Source organism: Fusarium pseudograminearum, chromosome 2 (assembly GCF_000303195.2).
Source record: "Fusarium pseudograminearum CS3096 chromosome 2, whole genome shotgun sequence".
In the NCBI taxonomy this organism is placed as follows: domain Eukaryota; kingdom Fungi; phylum Ascomycota; class Sordariomycetes; order Hypocreales; family Nectriaceae; genus Fusarium; species Fusarium pseudograminearum.
Window position 1 is genome coordinate 4919549 of NC_031952.1, and position 20833 is coordinate 4940381.

General features: G+C 48.2%; 8 protein-coding genes across 8 annotated transcripts; 4 read left to right on the forward strand and 4 right to left on the reverse strand.

Annotated features, from left to right (window-relative positions):
• Positions 1-53: 53 nt before the first annotated feature.
• On the forward strand, positions 54-1841 carry FPSE_04677 (uncharacterized protein; the record flags this gene model as incomplete). Its single annotated transcript, XM_009257795.1, has 1 exon — positions 54-1841. One exon carries the CDS (start codon positions 54-56, stop codon positions 1839-1841), a length of 1788 nt encoding a protein of 595 aa, XP_009256070.1.
• Positions 1842-4293: 2452 nt separating this feature from the next.
• On the forward strand, positions 4294-6140 carry FPSE_04678 (uncharacterized protein; the record flags this gene model as incomplete). The annotated part of the gene is made up of 2 exons (XM_009257796.1): positions 4294-4325; positions 4385-6140. 2 exons carry the CDS (start codon positions 4294-4296, stop codon positions 6138-6140), a joined length of 1788 nt encoding a protein of 595 aa, XP_009256071.1.
• A 1944-nt stretch (positions 6141-8084) lies between these two features.
• On the forward strand, positions 8085-9411 carry FPSE_04679 (uncharacterized protein; the record flags this gene model as incomplete). Its single annotated transcript, XM_009257797.1, has 4 exons — positions 8085-8293; positions 8348-8510; positions 8559-8645; positions 8698-9411. 4 exons carry the CDS (start codon positions 8085-8087, stop codon positions 9409-9411), a joined length of 1173 nt encoding a protein of 390 aa, XP_009256072.1.
• A 1169-nt stretch (positions 9412-10580) lies between these two features.
• Positions 10581-11584, forward strand: FPSE_04680 (uncharacterized protein; the record flags this gene model as incomplete). Its single annotated transcript, XM_009257798.1, has 2 exons — positions 10581-10861; positions 10912-11584. The coding sequence occupies 2 exons, from the start codon at positions 10581-10583 to the stop codon at positions 11582-11584; spliced, it is 954 nt and encodes a 317-aa protein (XP_009256073.1).
• A 334-nt stretch (positions 11585-11918) lies between these two features.
• On the reverse strand, positions 11919-12791 carry FPSE_04681 (uncharacterized protein; the record flags this gene model as incomplete). Its single annotated transcript, XM_009257799.1, has 2 exons — positions 11919-12603; positions 12670-12791. The coding sequence occupies 2 exons, from the start codon at positions 12789-12791 to the stop codon at positions 11919-11921; spliced, it is 807 nt and encodes a 268-aa protein (XP_009256074.1).
• A 2099-nt stretch (positions 12792-14890) lies between these two features.
• On the reverse strand, positions 14891-16010 carry FPSE_04682 (uncharacterized protein; the record flags this gene model as incomplete). Its single annotated transcript, XM_009257800.1, has 5 exons — positions 14891-15059; positions 15111-15181; positions 15232-15554; positions 15610-15804; positions 15857-16010. The coding sequence occupies 5 exons, from the start codon at positions 16008-16010 to the stop codon at positions 14891-14893; spliced, it is 912 nt and encodes a 303-aa protein (XP_009256075.1).
• Positions 16011-17303: 1293 nt separating this feature from the next.
• On the reverse strand, positions 17304-18308 carry FPSE_04683 (uncharacterized protein; the record flags this gene model as incomplete). Its single annotated transcript, XM_009257801.1, has 1 exon — positions 17304-18308. The coding sequence occupies one exon, from the start codon at positions 18306-18308 to the stop codon at positions 17304-17306; it is 1005 nt and encodes a 334-aa protein (XP_009256076.1).
• A 700-nt stretch (positions 18309-19008) lies between these two features.
• On the reverse strand, positions 19009-20026 carry FPSE_04684 (uncharacterized protein; the record flags this gene model as incomplete). The annotated part of the gene is made up of 2 exons (XM_009257802.1): positions 19009-19935; positions 19985-20026. 2 exons carry the CDS (start codon positions 20024-20026, stop codon positions 19009-19011), a joined length of 969 nt encoding a protein of 322 aa, XP_009256077.1.
• Between the last annotated feature and the right edge of the window lie 807 nt (positions 20027-20833).

A 20833-nucleotide genomic window follows, 5' to 3' on the forward strand; every position in this document is an offset into this window, starting at 1 on the left:
TCCCTTCTTCCATTGTCGGTTCTGTTTCTGGCTCGATCAAGACGCTCGTAGCCATGAGTCCCACATCTGCATCAGCTCAGCCTGGACCTGTGTCTTCAGGCAAGACAACATCGAATGTCACAGTCGAACATTGCGAGCTCGTCAATTCCGAACAGATTGCTACAGACACCACCCTCCCAGGTCTTCCAGTCGTTCAAGTGACACCCATCCTTCGTGGAACTGTCGAGTTCGAAGCCAAGCGCGCTGCTCTTCTCGAAGCATTCGCTGCCAAGGTTCCCCAGGAATTTCTTCTTCCAGAACAACTCATTCGAAACCCTCCAAAAGATGTATCAACCATTCCCGCGGCATGTGGTATCTTGTCACAAGAAGAGCTTGAGATCACCGAGCATGATGCCGTTGGTCTTGTTAATGCAATCGCAAGTCGAAAGTACAGCTCTGTCGCTGTCGCACGAGCCTTTTGCAAGCGCGCCATCATCGCGCATCAGCTCACATGCTGTCTGACCCAGTGGTACATGGACGAAGCCATTGCCCAAGCCGAGAAGCTAGATGCCTACTTCGAGCAGCACGGGAAGCCTGTCGGTCCTCTGCACGGTCTTCCTATCAGCATCAAGGACCACATCCAAGTGGCTGAAACATACTCCTCTGAGGGTTGCTTCGCAAGCATCAACTACGATAGCATAGACGCCGATATTGTGGCGATCTTGCGTAGTCAGGGTGCTGTGATTTACTGCAAGACCAATCAACCGCAGTCAATGATGCATTTGGAGTCGGATTCGCATTGGGGAAGAGTCCTGAACCCGTTCAATATTTATCTGACTGCAGGAGGCTCGACGGGTGGCGAGGCAGCCTTGGTCGCTATGAAGGGCTCGGCGCTCGGCATCGGTACGGACATTGGCGGGAGTATTCGAGGACCGTCCTCGTTTTGCGGTATCTATGGCTTCAAAGCAACATCGAACACATTGCCCACAAGAGGATATGTTACAGCCCCGCCTCCGTCGGTATTGAACGTGCCCGTCTCGACAGGGCCCATGTGTCGATCGTTGAGGGATATGGATCTCTTCATGAGATGCACTCTGTCGGCAAAGCCATTCCTCTCTGACCCGACTGTGATTCCTCTTCGTTGGACTGGCCTCGGCACAAGGTTCAATCAGCGACTCAAAGTAGGCATCATCAGTAACGATGGCTTCATCGAGCCCCAACCTCCCGTGAAGAGGGCTGTGTCGTGGGCCAAAGCTATGCTAGCCGACAGCAAGTACGCTGACTTGGTCGAGGTGAAAGACTTCAAGGTATTGGGCGCTGAGGAAGCTTGGAACCTCATTCGGAGACTGTACTGGCCAGATGGTGCTCTATACACCAAGAAGGGCATCATCTCGTCTGGTGAACCCGTTCATCCCCTCACAGAATGGATTGCTCGAGACGGCGAACCGTTGGGTATGCAAACAGCGGTGGATGTATGCCGCCAGCACAAGATACGGGACGACTTCCGTCTGTCGTTCGCGCAAAGCTGGACCGATCAAGATGTGGATGTTATTATCGGCCCGTCATTTGTTGGTCCGGCGTGCGCCCACGATACGGCCCTGTACTGGACGTACACCTCTCTGTATAACATCGTGGACTACCCCGGGGCGGTGATTCCGACGCCCATTAGGGCTGAGTCTGGGGAACGATACGAAGACGGGTATGCGCCGTTGAGCGAGGCTTGCCTAAGGGTGAGGAAGTTGTGGGACGAGGGCGATTTCGCGGGCGCGCCCGTGAATTTGCAGGTCGTAGCGCGGAGGCATCACGATAACGAGCTTTTCGGGGCGCTAAATGTGCTGAAGGACGTGTTTGGGTTGGTTTAGACGCGGTTGAGGGAGGAATCGAAAGTATCGCGTGTGTCGCGGTCAATCTAATTTTGGGGCGCGTGTGGCGTTAAAACGTTTCGGCTGTGCAGACGTTTAGCCATGTTCACGATGCAACGTTTGACTTTTAAGTCTTGAATGGAAACGATAAATTTGTAGTTATTTTTCGCAAGTTTGGTAACATGGCTTTAACAAGCGCGCATTCAACGCTCCGTTGCTCGAAGAGTATGTCTTGTGGGAAATTGTACGTGGTTTGCTAATGGAATGTGTAGAAACATTCTCGTGTTCACCAATTCGTACCCAAGTTTGTTACTGTCGCAAATCTCCGAGTACGAGGATTATTCATGGATATCTAAACAATACAATAGACATTGCGATTAACAAAAAACTTATGAGTACCATACCCAGGCAAAGTAGTATCGCTTGGATGCTTGCGCATGTCGAAATATTGCCGGTGATCTACCCTAAAGACAAGATCATCGTCAATCTCAGGACTCTTTGCACTATCCCAATCGAACCTCGGCGCCTCGGTAATTAGTTTGTGGGTATCCAAGGCCTGTTCAGGCTCTTTGTGAAACCTGCACCTCGGAGACAAGAGCCCTTGCTAGCCCGCGCCACCAACCAGCTGAAGCCTGAAGCCTCCCACTAGAGGCTCCCCGGAATCAACGACGTCAACGGAAATACGGCATGGGAGGTGAGTAGAAGCGCTTGATTGGCTTGGGGCATGTTGAAATGTTTGTCATAGAATGAGATTCTTGTGTGAATTGTTACCCCAGAAGGTTAGGTTATGCTTGCATTAGCCTTTACGATGCCATGATTGCGTGGAGATGGGACATGGAGAAAGATGGGAAAAACACGGGGTGCCGTTGACAGGAGGCGAAAGGATGGGTCTGGGGGAGACATGGCGTGTCCTTGATGGTAAACGTTGCAAGTCCATCACCACCTTGCATCAAGCGATACAACCAGTCAAGACCATCACCATCAAGTCTGTCGATCTTCAACATCGAAGAGGCAAAAGGCGCTGTCATTCCGCCAAGGAAACAGGCGGTTGCTGCCGGCTTGGCTGGGGGAATTGACCGGAGATAAGCATGGCAACCATGTCGCTGAACTGAATGAATGAACTTTTGAATCGCATCCTCCTGATGCAGTCCAATCGTCTGACTCGAGGAGGGCATCATTCCGTATCGAGAAGTTGACTAGCAGATAACCAAGACGAGATAGCAACTTTATTCACCCAGCTGCCCGTTACAGGGGCATTTACTTGACGGTAACACGTCATATGACAATTTGGAGGTCGCTGTATGGGTAATGCGCATCTCGTCTCATCTCCATGGAGTCGAGAGATAACCTTGTTACAAAAGAACCTGCGGGGAACTGATGCTATTACCCAATAACGACCTTCCTCTTGAGTAAAGATATCAACGGTTCCTGGACGGGAAGAGATAGACACGGACGCCTTTTACGTAGGAGAAATTCTTGTCAAGGTGGGTTCAGGGTCTCTAAGATTAGTGAGCACACGACACGGAGTGGTGGTAAAGTGGGTGGCGGACGGACCTGGCGACTGCTACGTTACCGCACGATTGGGAGTGAGTGACAGTGACAAAGACAGGGAAAAAAGGGCGCAATCAACCTTGAGCCTAGGGTACACTGTAAATCTAAGGGTAAAGGTAAAGGGCTTTTTGGAGTTGCCCGTCAGCTTATTAGCCTAGGGACGGAACTTGGCTGCTTCCAGTAAAGTCTGATGCAGCCACAGCGCAGATCTCTATTGATAGAGACAGCACCCGGCAAACTTGCATGATTGAAGAAATGGTCGACTGATGGGATGTCCCATATCTTGATCGCAATAATAAGCATAATATCCATGACAACAAAATCTGGGTCGCTCTCCGATCTCGAAGGGACAAAAGAGTCATTCCGGGGCGTGTTGGCCGTCTCCGGAGAGAAAAAAGGCACGACAAAGACAGTCAGTCACCTCATCTCAGTAAATCCGTACTGCCCGCCACTATCTCAAAAAAGTCTCCAGTTGTTAGGCGAAACTATGGGGTGCGTCCAACAGTGAGACCTCCACTTGGCGTGCCACCATCGCTCGTACGAGACAGGGAAACTCTCGGGTCTTCGGCATCCAAAAGACTTCTCGAATTCTTCTCTGGCTGGGATTGGCCACAGCCTCATCTTTCGGTGGACTCCATATCCGGGCCGTTTGGCCTCCTCCGATCAAAGGTTCCTCTTTCCGTCGGATGTTTTACAGCAACGGGCATGGCCTCTCCGAAGCCATGACTGTCAACGTCTCCATTTCAACGTTTCCATGACAGAACATTTATAACCGTCTCCAGATTCTCTTTCTCATCTCTTTTCTCTATCCCTCTACCTCTTACCTGTCATTGATACTACTTGTCTTGACAGTGAAAAGTTTTCCTTTCTCTACACCCTACCCTGCCCTTCCTCTGCAACCATGGCTCAGAACCACGAGGATTTGGCCGCCGAGTACGTCAAACTCTGTTTTCAAGCTTAATAAACATCCATGCTAACTCTCATACTAAAAGGCTCCACGAAGAGCTTGGTGACCGCACACACAACGAGAAGAAGACTGATCTCACTGGTGGCTTTATTGCTCCTTCCGAGATTAACGAGAAGCAATCTTTTGACAAGCAGTCTGACCCAGAGTTTGGCAACACGCCTGACGGCGAGGAGCCCAACAACCATGAGAGGGCCACTCTTCGCCGTGTTGGCGAGAACCTTCCTGCTTCAGCTTTCCTCATCGCTGTTGTCGAGTTGACAGAACGTTTCGCCTACTACGGTGCTCAAGGTCTATTCCAGAACTACATCTCTTACGCCAAAGATGGAGCCGATGGCCCCAAGGGTCTCGGCATGGGTAACCAGGCCGCTACCGGTCTCAACCTGTTCTTCCAATGGTTTTGCTACGTGACTCCCATTCTCGGTGCCATCGTTGCCGATCAGTACCTCGGAAAGTACAAGACCATTCTCGTCTTCTGTGGTTTCTACTGGGTTGGTCTCATCATTCTCTGGACGACTGCGCTACCAGCCGCCATGGCTGTTGGTGCCAGCAAGCCCGGTTACATCGTTGCTATCATCGTTATCGGTCTGGGAACTGGAGGTATCAAGTCCAACATTGCGCCTCTTATCGCCGATCAGTACCAAAGACGCAGAATGGCCATTCGAACTGAAAAGTCCGGAGAGCGAGTCGTCATCGATCCTGCCATTACCTACCAGCGTATCTACATGATCTTCTACTGGTGCATCAACGTCGGTGCCCTTTCTCTGCTTGCCACCCCCTTTATGGAGAAGTACGAGGGATTCTGGACTGCCTACCTGATGTGTTTCTGCATGTTCAACATCGGTATCCTCACCCTTGTCCTCCGCCGCAAGACCTTTGTCAACCGTCCTCCTCAGGGATCCGTCATCACCGATGCTTTCAAGGCCCTCGGTATGATGATTGCTGCCCGCAACACTGATGCTGCCAAGCCCTCATGGCGCGAGGCCAACGGCAAGACCAAGGCTGTCCCCTGGAACGACCACTTCGTCGATGAGCTCAAGCGTGCTCTCCGTGCTTGCAAGGTCTTTGTCTTCTACCCCATCTTCTGGGTTTGCTACGGACAGTTCTCCACCAACTTTGTTACCCAGGCTGGTCAGATGAATGGCCACGGCGTCCCCAACGATCTGATGCAGAACTTTGATCCTATCTCCATTTTGATTTTCACTCCCCTTATCGAGAAGGTTCTCTACCCCATCCTGCGACGCTTCGGAATCGAGCTTCGACCTATTGCCCGAATCACCATCGGTTTCTGGTTCGCTGCTCTGTGTCTCGCTTACGCCGCTATTGTCCAGCACATCATCTACTCTTCTGGACCCTGCTACGAGTCCCCCAAGGACTGCCCTGCCGGCCTGGTCGACGGCAAGAACCTCCCCAACAATGTGCACATCGCCATTCAGACCCCCGCCTACATCTTTATCGGTATTTCTGAGATCTTCATCTCCGTCACTGGTCTCGAGTACGCCTACACCAAGGCTCCTCCTTCCATGAAGTCTTTCGTCCAGTCCATCTACCTCTTCACCAACGCTTTCGGTTCTGCTATCGCCGAGGCTCTCGTCTCTCGCGCCAAGGACCCCGACTTCCTGTGGCTCTACGTCGGTGTTGGTATCGCCTCTGCCGTTACCGGTTGCATCTTCTACGCTCTGTTCCGCCACTACGATGCCCAAGAAGATGCCATGTACGACCTGGATCGCGATGCGCCAGTTCTTACTCACAACGGTATCAAGGAAAGCGAGGAGACGAAGTAATTAACGAAGAACAACGTTATACCTGTATTATAGTGATAGTTGCATTGTCGTTTGCATAGCGTGGGGTGATGCAGGCGGCGTTTTAAGTTTATGATAGACTCTTTATGAAGACATATTTAATGATACCTCTGATCGCATTGCCGTGAAATATATTGACTTGTGATAATAGCGAACGATGAGTGAACTAAAACTCTAAATTGAAGTAATTAGTCTGGTAAAGCATAAGGTTACGATCTTCGTCCCATATGCTTTCAGCAGCTATTCGGACACCCTGGCGTCAAGTTCCTGCAACTCACGCCCCAGATCCTGTATAACAAGTTAAGAACGGAACATCAGACCACGGGCTAACCAGGATCATCTACCACGCTCTTTGGTATGGTTATGCTTATTTTATCTTTGAGATAAAGTTTAGATCTCTTGCATTGGGATCTGTCCCTCATACGTCGTTTGATCAACCGCCGAGACATTTCTATTGTTTCTCCGTAGACATGCTAGTATGTTTTTAAAATCAACATGAGATCTTTCCTTGATTCAACTTATTTATTGATAACTAATCATCGATTTCGATATATCACCTAGCAATCCCGATGAGATGGTTGACACGCTTTCGAGCGGCGAGGGACATTTACGCAACACGACGATTTCTGCTTGTCGATCATAATGCTTGAGACTGAAAGGACAATGTTCAGTCGTGACGTCCTCCTTCTGCTGATATTGTCTAGTGTGACAGAACAACAGCTCCAGACATAAGTAGATGGGACGAGAAATCAAGGGGACATTATCTATGTAGAACTACAGATGAGCTCTGCGAATAACCTTTCCTTATTATTCGAGTAAGAATTTCTATTTCACAATCATTATCAAAAAGAGTTTCCAATATTTTACTGTGATGTTCGCTGGCCCAGGGATCTTTTCTTATTGCCGTCGTAGTGTGGTTGATCCAGAAGGGCCTTGTATGGAGCATCCATTTCCTTGCCCAAGTGTCCGATTTTGACGACGGAAATGAAAACTAGTTCTTCTACTCGGGCCGATGTCTCCACCGTTGAAACATGTGCGGGTATGTATCTGGATCGTAGCCAATGTAATTGTTAAGCATATTTGCTTTGGGTCTGTTTGAGGCTAATTTGTTGCTTTGAGTTGGACTACGGTTGTTTTCCCGGCATCCTATCCTCAGGGTATCATAAAAAATGTCCGCTAGGACTGTAAGAGAGGAAATTAGTGGGCCAGTCTAAGCTACTTAGACCAGGCTTCGTAGGCTCTTTATTTCTATACCATAAGACCGTGAGGCCACCATCTCTGCTACCCACTACGCATCCTATCCTCCTAAGCATCGCGAATACCCTGGCGTCTCATTCTTCCGGAGAATGATCTTGTAAGAATCTGATTTGTCACTGAAACCAATTCATGTAAGTGAGTTTCGCAGTGGCGATCACAATTCTACTCTGTGGTTTGTTGAAAAGTCGGTCACTGCCTCCAGATTGAGTACCACGTTCGACACTCACTCTTTGCCAATCAGTAATCGTGTTTGAGGAATTTAGCCTCAAATTCATCTCTCAACTATCAATGCTTGTTTCAGTTAGACCGAGGACTATCTTCCGTAGAAAACAAATATTATGCCGCACGGGCAATAATTATCCCATCAACCTTTTTCGACAACCATGTGGACTGTGCTTGAAATTTCGGATAGCCAGACCCTGTAGGCAACTTAGATGCTGGTAATGGAAAGCGAAAAAACGGGACTAGGTGCTGCTTTGAAAGTAGCCTCCGCCTTGGCAGCAGATCTCAGTCGGACCTTTCTGGATTGGAGAGGTAGGGCTTGCATTATCAGATCCTTCCAGACGATATATTTTACGTTACTGGTGTCCTTCTTTCCTGTTTCTACCTCTTCTCTATCGTTCTTCCCTCAAAGATTTCTTGATAAAGACACGAGCAGTCTTGTACATGATGAAGTTCTCTTTCGGAATCGCAGCCGTTCTGCTAGGCGCTTCGTCAGTTGTCGTTGCTGCACCTACTGAGCACCAGTCTGCTAGTGGTCTCGTGGTGGACCTCAACGACAAGGCTCTGTCCGCACTCAAGAACTCCGAGGCGAAGCTCACGGAGCGATCTGGAACAAAGAAATGCACAACCACCAATGCCAAGGTGCGCCGTGACTGGTAAGTTTGTCTTGGCTATTCTCAACTGCTTCTCCATCCTGACATGGATCATAGGAAAGCACTTTCCAAGAAGGAGAGAAAGGCCTATATCGATGCTGTTCTTTGCCTTCGTGAGAAACCCTCCAAGGCTGATCCATCCTTTGCGCCTGGTGCCCGTACTAGATATGATGACTTTGTGGCGGTTCATATCAACCAGACTTCCAGCATCCACGCAACTGTAAGATATACCACGCTATTTTTATGAAACATCTAACAAATAACACAGGGAAACTTCTTCACGTGGCATCGATATTTCGTGTATGCCTATGAGAAGGCCCTTCGCGATGAGTGCGGTTTCAAGGGCACGCAACCTGTAAGTTCATATCCCCTGCTATTGGTAAGAATTACAAACTCATAACAATTAGTACTGGAACTGGTTCGAGACTGGCAATGTCAGCACCAACCCTCTTTTCGATGGCTCCGAGACCAGCATGGGTGGTGATGGCAAGTATTTCAAGCATAACGGCACCAAGTCCTCCAACCCTGCGGGAGACATTGTCCTACCAAGCGGCGAAGGCGGTGGGTGCATCGAATCTGGGCCCTTTGTCGGAGCCGTAGCCAACCTTGGACCGCCGGCACCCGGCATGTCCGGCATGATTCCGTCTAAAACTCCCCTCGGATACAACCCTCGCTGCCTTCGTCGCGATCTGAACCAGTACCCTATCGACAACTGGATGACGCTACCCAACCTGTACAATGTCACCGTTGGAGAGGCTTCGCGTAGCATCAAGGATATGCAGACTGAGTTCCAGGGACGTTTTGGCGATGGTTTCCTGGGTGTTCATGCGGCTGGCCACTTTGTCATGGGTGGTGACTCGTCTGACTTTTATTCTTCCCCGAATGAGCCTGTTTTCTGGCTGCACCACGCCATGGTCGACCGTATCTATTGGATCTGGCAAGCTCTGCATCCTAAGCAGGCGAGGGATATCTCTGGTACTCTGACCATCGAAAACAGACCTCCTAGCAGAGATGCCCTCAAGTCTGATCCACTAGATGTAGGAGTTAATGCCGAGTCAATCACTATTGATGAAGCGCTTGATACTCTTAGCAGCTCGCCTTTTTGCTACATTTACGAATAGATAATGATGGAGAAGGGATAGAATGATGGGGTGGTTGAGCTGTGGACAGGTATACTTAGTTAACTCTATTAAATAATGCTTTGGTCCACGAATGTCTCTTCTTTTCACCCGACGCAGAAAGGCACAAAAAAAAGTGATCTGATTTCGATTCGCCAGTGCCGTGCCAATATTTTTCTTATTAATTTACTGCCCCCCTGATGTTGTATCTCAAGTCATGTATTGATTGGAACCACTGCAATCTCGAAATATTTATTCCCCTCATGCTGTAGCTTTGGAGGGGTTAGTGGGGCTTGTTAACGCCCCGCTGCTTTCGGTTCGGATCCTTGAACTTTGGCCATGATCGGTAAGTCTAGCCCAGATGGACATTGAAGTGACAGACAGCCTTTATTGATCCGGTGGCATGGCATTATTTCCAGTAGGGGACAATGAGGCTCAAGCCTTGACCAGGTCCCCAGGTCCCTCTGGTGGGTTGGCTGTCATTACCCCAGATTGAGGGATAAGGGGATGATACCTTACAGAAATGACAGTGGCATCTTGTATTGATAGAACTAGATTAAATGCATATGAATTATCTTTGAGGTTATGTTTGACATGTCAATTGACTTCTAATACAAGAAGTATCTGTTGCAAGCCTTGTCGATGTCTCTTCAACCCTGGTTATCGGGTATTGATGGGAAGCTTCAATCGACATCGTACGACGACCATTTCCGGTAAAGAAAACCGGCAATCCATTCATCCAGAACAAGGCTAGAAAATTGGAGAAACAAAGACCCGTGAGGGAGAGCGACAAGAATCGGCATCTTGAGACGGCAGCTTCGGGTAAGGATATTTCCGCCCAGTACGGAATGGCTGTACCCCAAGAAATGGAGGAACCAATTAGCTGCAGGGATTTGCAATGGTCATTCTAACGTGGGAGAGCCGACTTGAATTGCCGCTACTGTTACTCTTCCCAAGTCAAGATCCCAGATCCACGGCCCCGCCCCCTCCATCATTCCCGGCTACAATAACGGCAAACAATCCTTAAGCTCCCACTTGGGGCTATCGAGGGTTACTTAAATGTCTCGACCTGCACTCTGTCCTAGGTCATTCCCCTCTTCCTCTTCCTTATTCACCACTCCTCAAAGATACCCCAGATTTAATTAAACCTTTACTCTCTACCTACCCCCACCATGTCCAACGGTACAAACGGCACCAACGGCGCTGAGGCGCAATCAAAGTTCGACCCCAACTTCACAGAGCATGTCGTCGGCCTCATGAGCCCCGAGACCGAGCCCAGACAGCGCGAGATCCTCACCTCTCTCATCCGTCACATGCACGACTTCTGCAGAGAAGTCGAGCTCAAGCAAGAAGAGTGGATCATTGGTGTCAACTACATCAACTCTCTTGGCCAGGCCTACAAGAAGAACCGCAACGAGACATGGCGCGTCTGCGATATTCTCGGCATTGAGTCGTAAGTCTCACCCAATTACCCAACCCATAACACCCACTAACTCTCTTCAGCCTCGTCGACGAGATCAACCACAAGGTCGTTACCGAAGGCGGCAAGGCTCCCACCTCCTCCAGCATCCTCGGTCCCTTCTGGTCTCCCGAGACCCCCTTCCGCGATCTCGGCGCCAGCGTCGTCCAAGATATGCCCAAGGACGGTCAACTCACATTCTTCCACGGTGTCATCCGCGACGTCGACACCGGCAAGGGTATCCCCAACGCCGTCTTCGACATGTGGCAAGCCAGCACCAACGGCAAGTACGACGCCCACGACCCCGAGAACCAGTCTCGCCACAACCTCCGCGGCAAGTTCCGCACCGACCAGGACGGCAAGTTCTGGTTCTACTGCCTCAAACCCACCGAGTACGCCATCGACACCTCTGGTCCCTCTGCTGAGCTCCTCCGCATCATGGGCCGTCACCCTTACCGCCCTGCTCACATCCACATCATGGTTACCCACGATGACTACCTTGGTGTTACCGCTCAGCTGTACCCCAGCGACGACCCCTACCTCGAGACTGATACCGCTTGCGCTGTCAAGGACGACTTGGTGCTTGACTTCAAGCCTGCCAAGGACGACCCCAAGGGTGCTACTCTCGATGTCGAGTACAACATCAACCTTGCTTCCAAGAAGTACAAGCCCGACAACACCATGTTGATGCAGAACGCCAACCAGGACAAGTTCTAAGCAAAACAAAAAGAGAAGGAATAAAAATAAAATAAGAAAATCTAAAGAAATGGGCATTGAGATGGCATGTACATAGCATTTGATACGAGTACATATTAGCGTTGAAGCATAAAGAATGACTAGTAAGAAATGAAAGTTACTGCAAGTTTTATACAACCAAATTCACCATTCAATATGTGCATAGAAATGTTAAAAATATAATCATTCAAGTCTGGCAATCTAGTTTAGTCAACTTTTATATGAAATGCAACGCAATATGACCCTTCTCCAGGCGTTGAGGCTGTCATGGAGTTCTCGTGTTGAAACCGCAACAACGCAAACTAACCCAGCCAGGTCAGGCCACCCGAGTCATCATGTTTCGTCTGAACCCAGTATTGGCTACACTGCCGATACCAAACGAAGGCAAGACGCGTATCATGCGCATAGGCGTAGCAAACCCAACGTGCCGCTTGATCACACTCACGCGGTCCCGAATCGTCATACGAACTTGGCGAGCATGCACATCCAGACCAAGAAGATGAATCGGGGTGCTTACGACTTGAGACGCAGCAGGCATAAACAGCTGAGCCATCTTGAGCCTCGAGTCATCGGATTTGAAGATATCCGCAAACGGGGTAATGGACGCGAAAGGAAACTCGGCAAGCTTGGGAGCAATCATGGTAGGCAAGTTGAAGGAAGCGTAGATAGTCACTGCATCTCGGAGAGTGAACAAGGCATAACTCAGCAGAGGAGTCCCACCACCGCAAGCCATGCGCGAGAAGTAAGCGTCTTTGAATATGCTGAGTCCGGAACTGACGGTCGTAGTAGCGGCAAACTTGGCGGGGGAGGAGCAGACGATGGATGGGTCGAGGTCATATTGCACGGCGTTGAAGGAGTCGAACATGTTGGCGGTGGCGTAGGTTCCGAAGTAGACGAGGAAAGGGATGAAGAGCGAGGCAAAGGTGGCCTTGGGCTTGGAAGCCCATTTACGCATGGAGCCCATGACTGAGGTGTTGCTGGTAGCTTTGTTGAAGACGAGCCTGCCAAATATCGTGTTAGTTACCAACTAATAAATGAGGTGGATGTCTATGGATATAGGAACTTACTTATCGATGGCTGTAACCCAAGGAGTAACCAAAGCAGAAGCGAAAGCTGCAGCTGCTAGGTCAACAGCAAAGTACTGCATAGTACAGTGCTGCTGCTCTCGTATACTCATAACGTCCGTCATTTTGATGATAACAAGAGTCAATGGACTCAATTCACTTGGTAGATGATAAAAAAAAGAAATACAGAATCTTGAAGGAATTTCACAAAAGCTAGGCCATGGCTCTTATATAAAGACGGTATCTGACGCCGAGATACCGAACCACCGCGTAACAGTCATACTCAGTCAACCTATCAAAGAGCCAGAAACGTTCCGTAGGCTCTCAACTACCGGTCTAGTTTCAGCCCGACACGCCTCAACAAAAACACCGACATCAAGGGCTAACCTTGAAGTACGTACGTTTGCTGTACGACAATCACGAAAACGATCAGGCTGGATGGAAGCTCACCTTGTGGGTCTCGGTCGGTGAGAGGAACAATGGTTGGGTAGAGTTTGCGGCAACGCTAATCTCAATGCCGTCTTGTGTCGGGTTAACAAGGAGAGCTGGGGGTTGACTCACCAGCCTTCACCTAGGTGACGAGTACGACTACGTCCTTTCGGTTATGCTCGGAGTATTTGTTGAGAATTATTAGACCTAGAATTATCCATGTTCTGGTATTACTCGTCATGTAAGCTTCCAGACCGACATTCTGTTGTCTGTTTGTCCCGTGTCTTTGTCTCTTGTCTCCGCGTTCTCCCCAGGGCTGGTATGGGAATTGTTGACGCGCTAAAGCTAACCCCGGATTCATCTTCAGGGGCTGAGCACGGACCTTGATGACACTGTCAGCTTCTGGTTCAGCTTTCAGCCTCCTTTTTGGATGCAACCATAAAGTCAGAGGAGAGCTTGTCCCCATCATCCATCAATGATAATAAGAACGGTATCTATGGATCTATGGTTAACTCAAAAGATTATCCTTGTTACAATTGACCTGCATTTTCATCAATGCTTCTAAACTTCTAGATGTTCTAGCGTATTGCATGCTTCGGCTTTAGACGGTTCATCTTAGCTCATGATCCTAGACGTGGTTTCCACTTCTCACATTGATAGCGAGATGAAACTTTCTTATTGCAACAGAATAGAATAGCCGACGCTTTCCGCAATGCGTATCAATCAGCCCTACAGTCCCTTCAATGGCAATGCTCTTAGGATAGTAGACCAAGATGGGAAGAATGCTCCCGACCTCCAGTAGCCGTAACTTCAACCCAAGCTGATTGGAATACTGACCTTAACAAGGTTCTTTAAGCTCGCCGCTATCATCCAACTGAAAGTAATTCCCCCGTTCAAGCATCTGCGATAACATAACATACCCATACGGGGACAGGAATGCACGAGTTTAATCTGCCGCTGACCGGTATTGCTGTTAAGCCGAGTTGTCGGCACTGGGTACATGCTAAGATTAGACTAACTGGGGATTCCCAATATGTGCATGAACCACCATGAATCATACTGATAGATATTAGCTGCAAGATCTGGTACTCAAGGTTTACCACGTGGTCTCGTTGCCATTGAGCCTAAATTACCCGAAAGAGATGGGCATACGGGCTTGTAACCTGGGTGTACCGCGAGAGCACGCCCAAGGAGCAGAATGAGGCGAAGGGGCCGGGCATAGAAAGTCTGTTCTACAGCTCAAGGGTATAACAACGTTCCATTTGCAAGGATCGACGTACCAGGCATCTTCTGTCTCACCTACGATGGAGCCTGGTTCTAAACCTTATATGCCCCTCAAAGTATCCAAGATTCCCGTCTCCCGGAAATTGGAATGATGACATGTGCAATGGGTCAAAATGCAAGTCAATGACCATGCAACAATGGATAAGATATAAATCGTGGCGGCGCCATGAATGCATCTTGCAAGTCTAGCCCAACCGCCACATTGGCTCTGAACATGACTTGGCCAATAATTCATTTCACAAACCAAACCCTAAAATAAGCTGAAGCTGAGCAACCGCTGTGTGTGTTGGTAGGATCACAAGCTGGACGAGAATGATATAAAACTATCCCGCCATATGGTTTAAAACAAGTCAAATACCAAACTCTATATGGTCTACAGTGCAAATCCAACTTCTGATGCATGCATCCATCATGCAGTGTCTAATGTCCAATCAAAGAAATGGCAATGACAATAAACACCCTCCAGCGTACACTTTCCAACACCCTAGTATCTGTAGTAACTGACACAATTTTATGTGGATTCCGAGGTTGAAGGTTTCTTTTTCAACGTCTCGACATCATTCATGGTTCCCGTTTCCTTGGGTACCTTGAAGCCGAGATGTGCGAGGTAGTTGGCTGGGAAGAAGACGTTGTAGAGGAACACAACGATCAAGATAGGCAATGTGTCAAAAACATATTGACTAGAAGCACTATTAGCATGGCGAATAAGATATGCTTGATGATTTACTTACAACCACTCTTTCTGGTGCGTTTTTCCGTCTTTGCCGCCAGCAAAATCAATCTCACGGTAAACAGAACGGATCTATGAGAAGTTAGCGCCTGTGTATCTAATATCGATGTAGTTTATCTTACCAAGATGAGAAGACATGAAACATTGACCACGGTCAATAACGTCTGCCACTTCTTGGTGATGCCATGTTTTTCCTGGTTCTGTCTCGCAAACTCAGGGCTAAGCTTCCGGGCTGCGAAGTGAAAGCGAACAGCTGCAATGGTGAAAAGACCGAAACCGGCAATCTGAGTGCTCACACCGACGAGACCTAGAGTCTTGCCAAGGTCAAGCTTCTGCTTCGCATTGGAGTCTGTGGGATCAGTGCCGGCGATGAAAACTGCGGCGACAAGCTGGAGGATGAGAGAAACCATGTCGAAGCCAACAAAGAGAAGAGTGATAAAGCGAGCTTCATATCGGTGATAATTAGTAAAGTGCTGTTTGATCGTCCAGGATAGACTCACGAGGAACCCAAAGGAATCGCAGAGTTCGTGACTCAGGCGGGACGACCCAGTAGACGATTCTTCCAAAGACGACATAGATGACACCGGCCATCAAAACCGGAGGCAGGATAATGAGTGTGAACTGGAGCACATATGGCTTCTTTTCGGTTGGTTCAGAGGCAGACTTGATTCTAGCTGCATATCCAATGATTTCCACTGGATGAAGGGTCAGTTCGACTCGATGTTAGACACTAGGATTTCAACATACTTGCAATCGCTAACAGCATGAATATCCAGACCCAAGCCTTCTTTCGGATGATCTGGTAGAGTGTAACAAGAAAGCTCAGACCAAAAAGGCCAGCAGCAACTCCTGCCAAAGGCTTGGAAGGGTTGTAGAGATAGTAAGAAATTGGTGCGTCCATGATGATGAGGTTGTAATGTGAGGTGTGTAGATGATGATTTGAGATGAATTCTGATATATTTCTATTGTGGAATTGACACCATATTATATAGATTCTTCTATGTCTTAGCCGCTAACGAGACATCACTTATGGCGTTGGCAAACAAGCCACCTCCACAATCTGGACCGCCGGAACCGTAAAACCACAGCAATGCCTCTCACAGAAGTCGAGATACGTCAAAAGCTGTCTGGTTCAAGCCACGCTGAGATGCGTTCAAGCTATTGGGACGTCACAGCTGGGGCTTGGCGTCCAATCCGACGGCTGAGTCGTAGGAGCTAAACAAGCCAGTCATACGTGGCGTCCAATGTCACTAAGCTAGTATGTAGCTACCACGAATTAGAGTCTGCTCCAGGAAACACCTTTGGACGTTTGACGTGTAACGTTTGAAACTGCCATAAGAGCTTGTTCAAGAAGGGGCTATGCTGGGTAAATAAAGTTTCGTTCTCCAGGAGCCACGTTTTTCACCTTCGAATGGAAGTCTACAAGCAGCATTCAGTCTACGGCACGATTCTGAGTCGGACATGTCGACAACCGACGCCGATATGACAACCCTGTCGGGAGACCCAACCTCCGACTCCCGATGGCGCAAAGCGGAATAAGTGATGATGTAGCATGTGATTGTCCGTAGGTGTTGCAAGATGTTGCGAAAACTCCGACTAGATGCGTTGCGGTGATTGTGTCTTATCATGAACTTTGCTTCTACCCTCGACGCGCTGACCATAATCACATCGGCGCTGACTGGGCTTGCCGTGCAATAGCGACACCTAGTGGATTCGAGTTCCAGTCTTATATGCTATAGTTTACGGGATTGAGCTTTGTTTCTTAAGCAAGAGTGTCAAGTGGACACGCCCTATTAGGCTGCCCCAATCACCAACACCACGTACTAGCTACGACTGAATAAGGCATTCGAAACTTATACCTACATGTACCATCTTGGTAGGACTCAACTGAGCTATAATCACGCAGGACAGGCCTCAACAGTCTGGTGAGCCGATGTTGCCTGGACTTCAGATTGAAAAGTGTGATAGGTTTTAGATTGGTGCCTTTAGTTAAAGTGCAATTAACATAAGTCATGGCTTATGTTAGGACCATAGACGAGCCGGCTCTGTCCATCATATATATAGTCGCCTTCTACTGTCTTGGTAGGACCCCTTTACACCTCTCCATGGCGTAAAGTGATAGCATCGTGAGCCACTGAAACACAATTACATACCCACACTCCGTGGATAGTCAGCAATTCCTGCTGAACCCAAACTAAGCGGATGCTTTCCACAATCCTTGAACTGTTATGTACTCCGCGTAAGCTGTCAAGAATGAAGCAAACACTTCTGGGAGCAGTCCTCCATCCTTGATCCAGTGAACCGTCAATGGGCCATATATTAGCACCTGCACAAGTCTCCTTCTCCATTGTACTTTAGATTCTTCATCCTCTTCTTTGAATCCTCGTTTCTTTAACGAACGGTCGTGAAGCAACTGCGCAAGTTCGGAAGAGATGAAGATGCCCCATCCCGTTAAAGAGCGGATCATAAGCTTTCCTTCCGTCTTTTCCGAGCTTTTTAACACGCCACGTCTTGTGAGCCAAGCTAGGTTCTCGAAGCCAAGGTAACTAATCAAACCGACGATGTATGTTCCTTTGATTGCTTTGCTGACAAAATAATCTCGTGGGTTTTCGTTTCGATCCGTGGCCGCGTCTGTAGTCGCCGTAAGACTCATGATATACTCTTTGGCTTCAGCCCACATTGCAAGCAGTCCCCATAATCGCGTTATGATCTGCCAATCATCCATGATATTTGAAAGTGCTCTCGCTCGCTCAGCAAAAAGCCCCCTGTAGGCATGAATCGTCGTCATATATGAATTTAGCTTGGCAAATGGTATTGATGTCGCCAGTCTTGTCGGCGTGTTCTTCAATACCAAACTGCCGAACTTGGTCGCCCAACATCGTAGTCTTTCAGAGATTGGAGTTTCGAGAGCCGTTGCAAGAAAATGTGTTGCGCATGCTAGAAATAGGATGACAGAATCGTGGTCTTCGCGAGTGTGCATAAGACGGTTCATGTGTGAAATGAACCCGTCGAGCTTTTTTATCGGGCCAAATGATTTTCTTGGCTTAATTTTGTCGTCATTTGTCGTCGATTTTGACTCAGCAATGTGGACATGTTTGGGTTTGTCTTCTTGGATTGTCGTTGAAGGGATTTCAGGATTTATCTTGTCAACTGTCAGAGTATCTGATATCTGAGCTGGTTGATCACCGAGATCTGCCATTATGTTTGTTGGAGTGATTGAGAAACAACGGAAGGGATTGGAGAAAGCTCGCTTTGATGAGTTTCATACGACTTGTTTTCGTTGTGATTGCGCGTGAAGGACGAGAATAAGCAGACAGTCTACGTAGCTGGCGATAATGATAAAATATTCTTGCGGGGATTGTAGTTCTCTTTAACTGGTTTGGGGCAATACTTGACCCCTTATCTGCGACTACCGCGTAGGGTTCCTCAAAGCGTTATAGCGGCGTGTGTGGGTACAAGTCGTTCCGAGGTGCTGTAACATAAAAATGGCCATGGGTCTACAGTAGTAGTATGCACGGTGCTATTGACCATCAATGATTGAGAATAGATGAGATGTATTGAATTTTAAATCTTGTTGAATACACTCTGTTTCTGGCTGAGGGTTCTCAAAAGTCTTGTCCAACTCCTGATGGCACGAGGTGAATGATTCTGACTAGAGTGAATACCTATTTCTTGTCTCCACCGTTTTATAAACTATCGCCAAAAGAGGGCAAAACTATGCAGTTCTTTGACCGACTACTCTACTGTCAAAAGGAAAAAAGTGACATTGAACTGAATTCAACAGGATCACGGACTCAAATATTGTATATGATGTAGGAACAAAGGTAACAAGTACTAAGACTCTGAAAAACACAAATGTTGTACAAGATTTATCGTATTAACTGGGCCAAGAAACACCATTAAATAATTTCTTGCTTTGCACCTTCTTGAGCATAATACAGCTTCAGCCCTTCATAACAGCCCAAAAACAAACCATTACCAACAGCGGCCGCTATGCAGGTGACAGTGGCACCTCTAAACAGCCCCGAAACTCCATCTCTCACCAGGATACCTTTGGCGATCGAAAAAGGACCGCGTGCTAAAGGCTTCCGAGCCTTGTTCCGACTCAATGCTGATGTGAACAGTGCTTCTGGTTGCAACGGATGACTGGGCGGGGCCTTTTCTGGGAGACGCATCCTTGTTTTCACAACATCGACAGGGACAAAGAGCAGGGATGCAATAGAACCACCAATCCCGGCTGTGATTCCGCTGACTTTGACCTGCTCGGAAATGCTCGGATTGCTTCCGAAGCGTCGAAGCCATCTATCTTTGAGGTATTCATATATCGAAAATGTGAGACTAGTCCGTGGAAGGTTACCTGCCACTAGGACCGTGTAGCCTGTCCATAGTTTCAAGGGATGTCGAACAAAGTGCTTCAAAGCTGACAAGACCGGGAACCGTTGGCCGCCACCTTCAGAGAATCTTGAGACTTGGGCGTTCTGTTTGAGGACTTCAGAAGGGTTGATAATGGCACAGGCAACCATGTCCGCAAGAGCACTGCTCGCAGCATGTACAGCAGTTTGAGACAGGCTACCCGGCTTAAGACCTTCCTTTGGTTGTAAAGTAACCTTTGCTTTTTCATAGATGCCAAAGAATGTGACAGATGCTGGTATTGTTGTGATTACTGTCGGAGCTATACCACGGTAAAGACCGCGGAACAGAGCTGGCTGGAGTTTGCCCTCATGACTTCTGTACTTGGGTATGTACTCTGGAGACTGAATTCTTGTGATGAGAGTGTCGAAGGGGTGTACAACAAACTCGACACTCAGAGCCGCGACAGCTGCGGCCTGCGAAAGTCAGTCATGTACTTTTGATTAGGAAGCCAGCATGCCTTACCAATGATATATCGGCAGCATCTGCGCTGGCGGCTGAGGACATTAAACGATAAGGTTGGCCGGTAAAAGATCAGTACCAAGATAAGAAATAAAATTTGAAGTAGGTAACTTGAGATTTAGATATTCACTGTAATATGATCCGAAAGGATTAAGATCTGAAGGGCGAAAACTCTAACGCGCTTGGTGAAAGATCAACTACGTCAACATCGATCGAAAATGGGAGTAATGGCGCTAGACTATTGTCTGGGCGATCATTGCGTAAGTCCACGGTAAGAAAATCAGCAATTATTTCAGATTTAGATGTGCCATCGGATACTTGAATAGACTTACCGTTTGGTGACAAATACGTCCCTATACGCCGTTTAGTTCTTGTTGGTCAGTGATACCATAGTTACACGGTACATCCATCACCAAGTATCTTGGCATCACTGGTCTTTACCGCAACAAGGCATTAGTCATCAATCTTATTGGCAAGGTGTCAGAAAGATGGACCTCGGGGCTACTGAGTTCAAAAATAAAGACGTCAGACATACACATGGAACAGGGGCCAGCTTGGCTAATTATTTTCAGATACAAAGCACCAGTAGTAGCGATTTCTGATACCTACGAAGCTCGCCTGTCAGCAGCAACGAAATGAATTGGGCTTAACACATAATGCATCATGTCAGATCTCTTCTTTACACCAAGTCGCGCCCGGTAAATCATTGTATCTCAAAGTCCGATGAGTGAGCCAGAAAGACCACCAAATGGCGCCCATCAACGACTCGACTTCAGGCGAAAGCGAAAACAAGTCGGTCGAGCCTGTGACGGCTGCAGGCTACAGCGGATAAAATGCGACGATAGCGCCCCG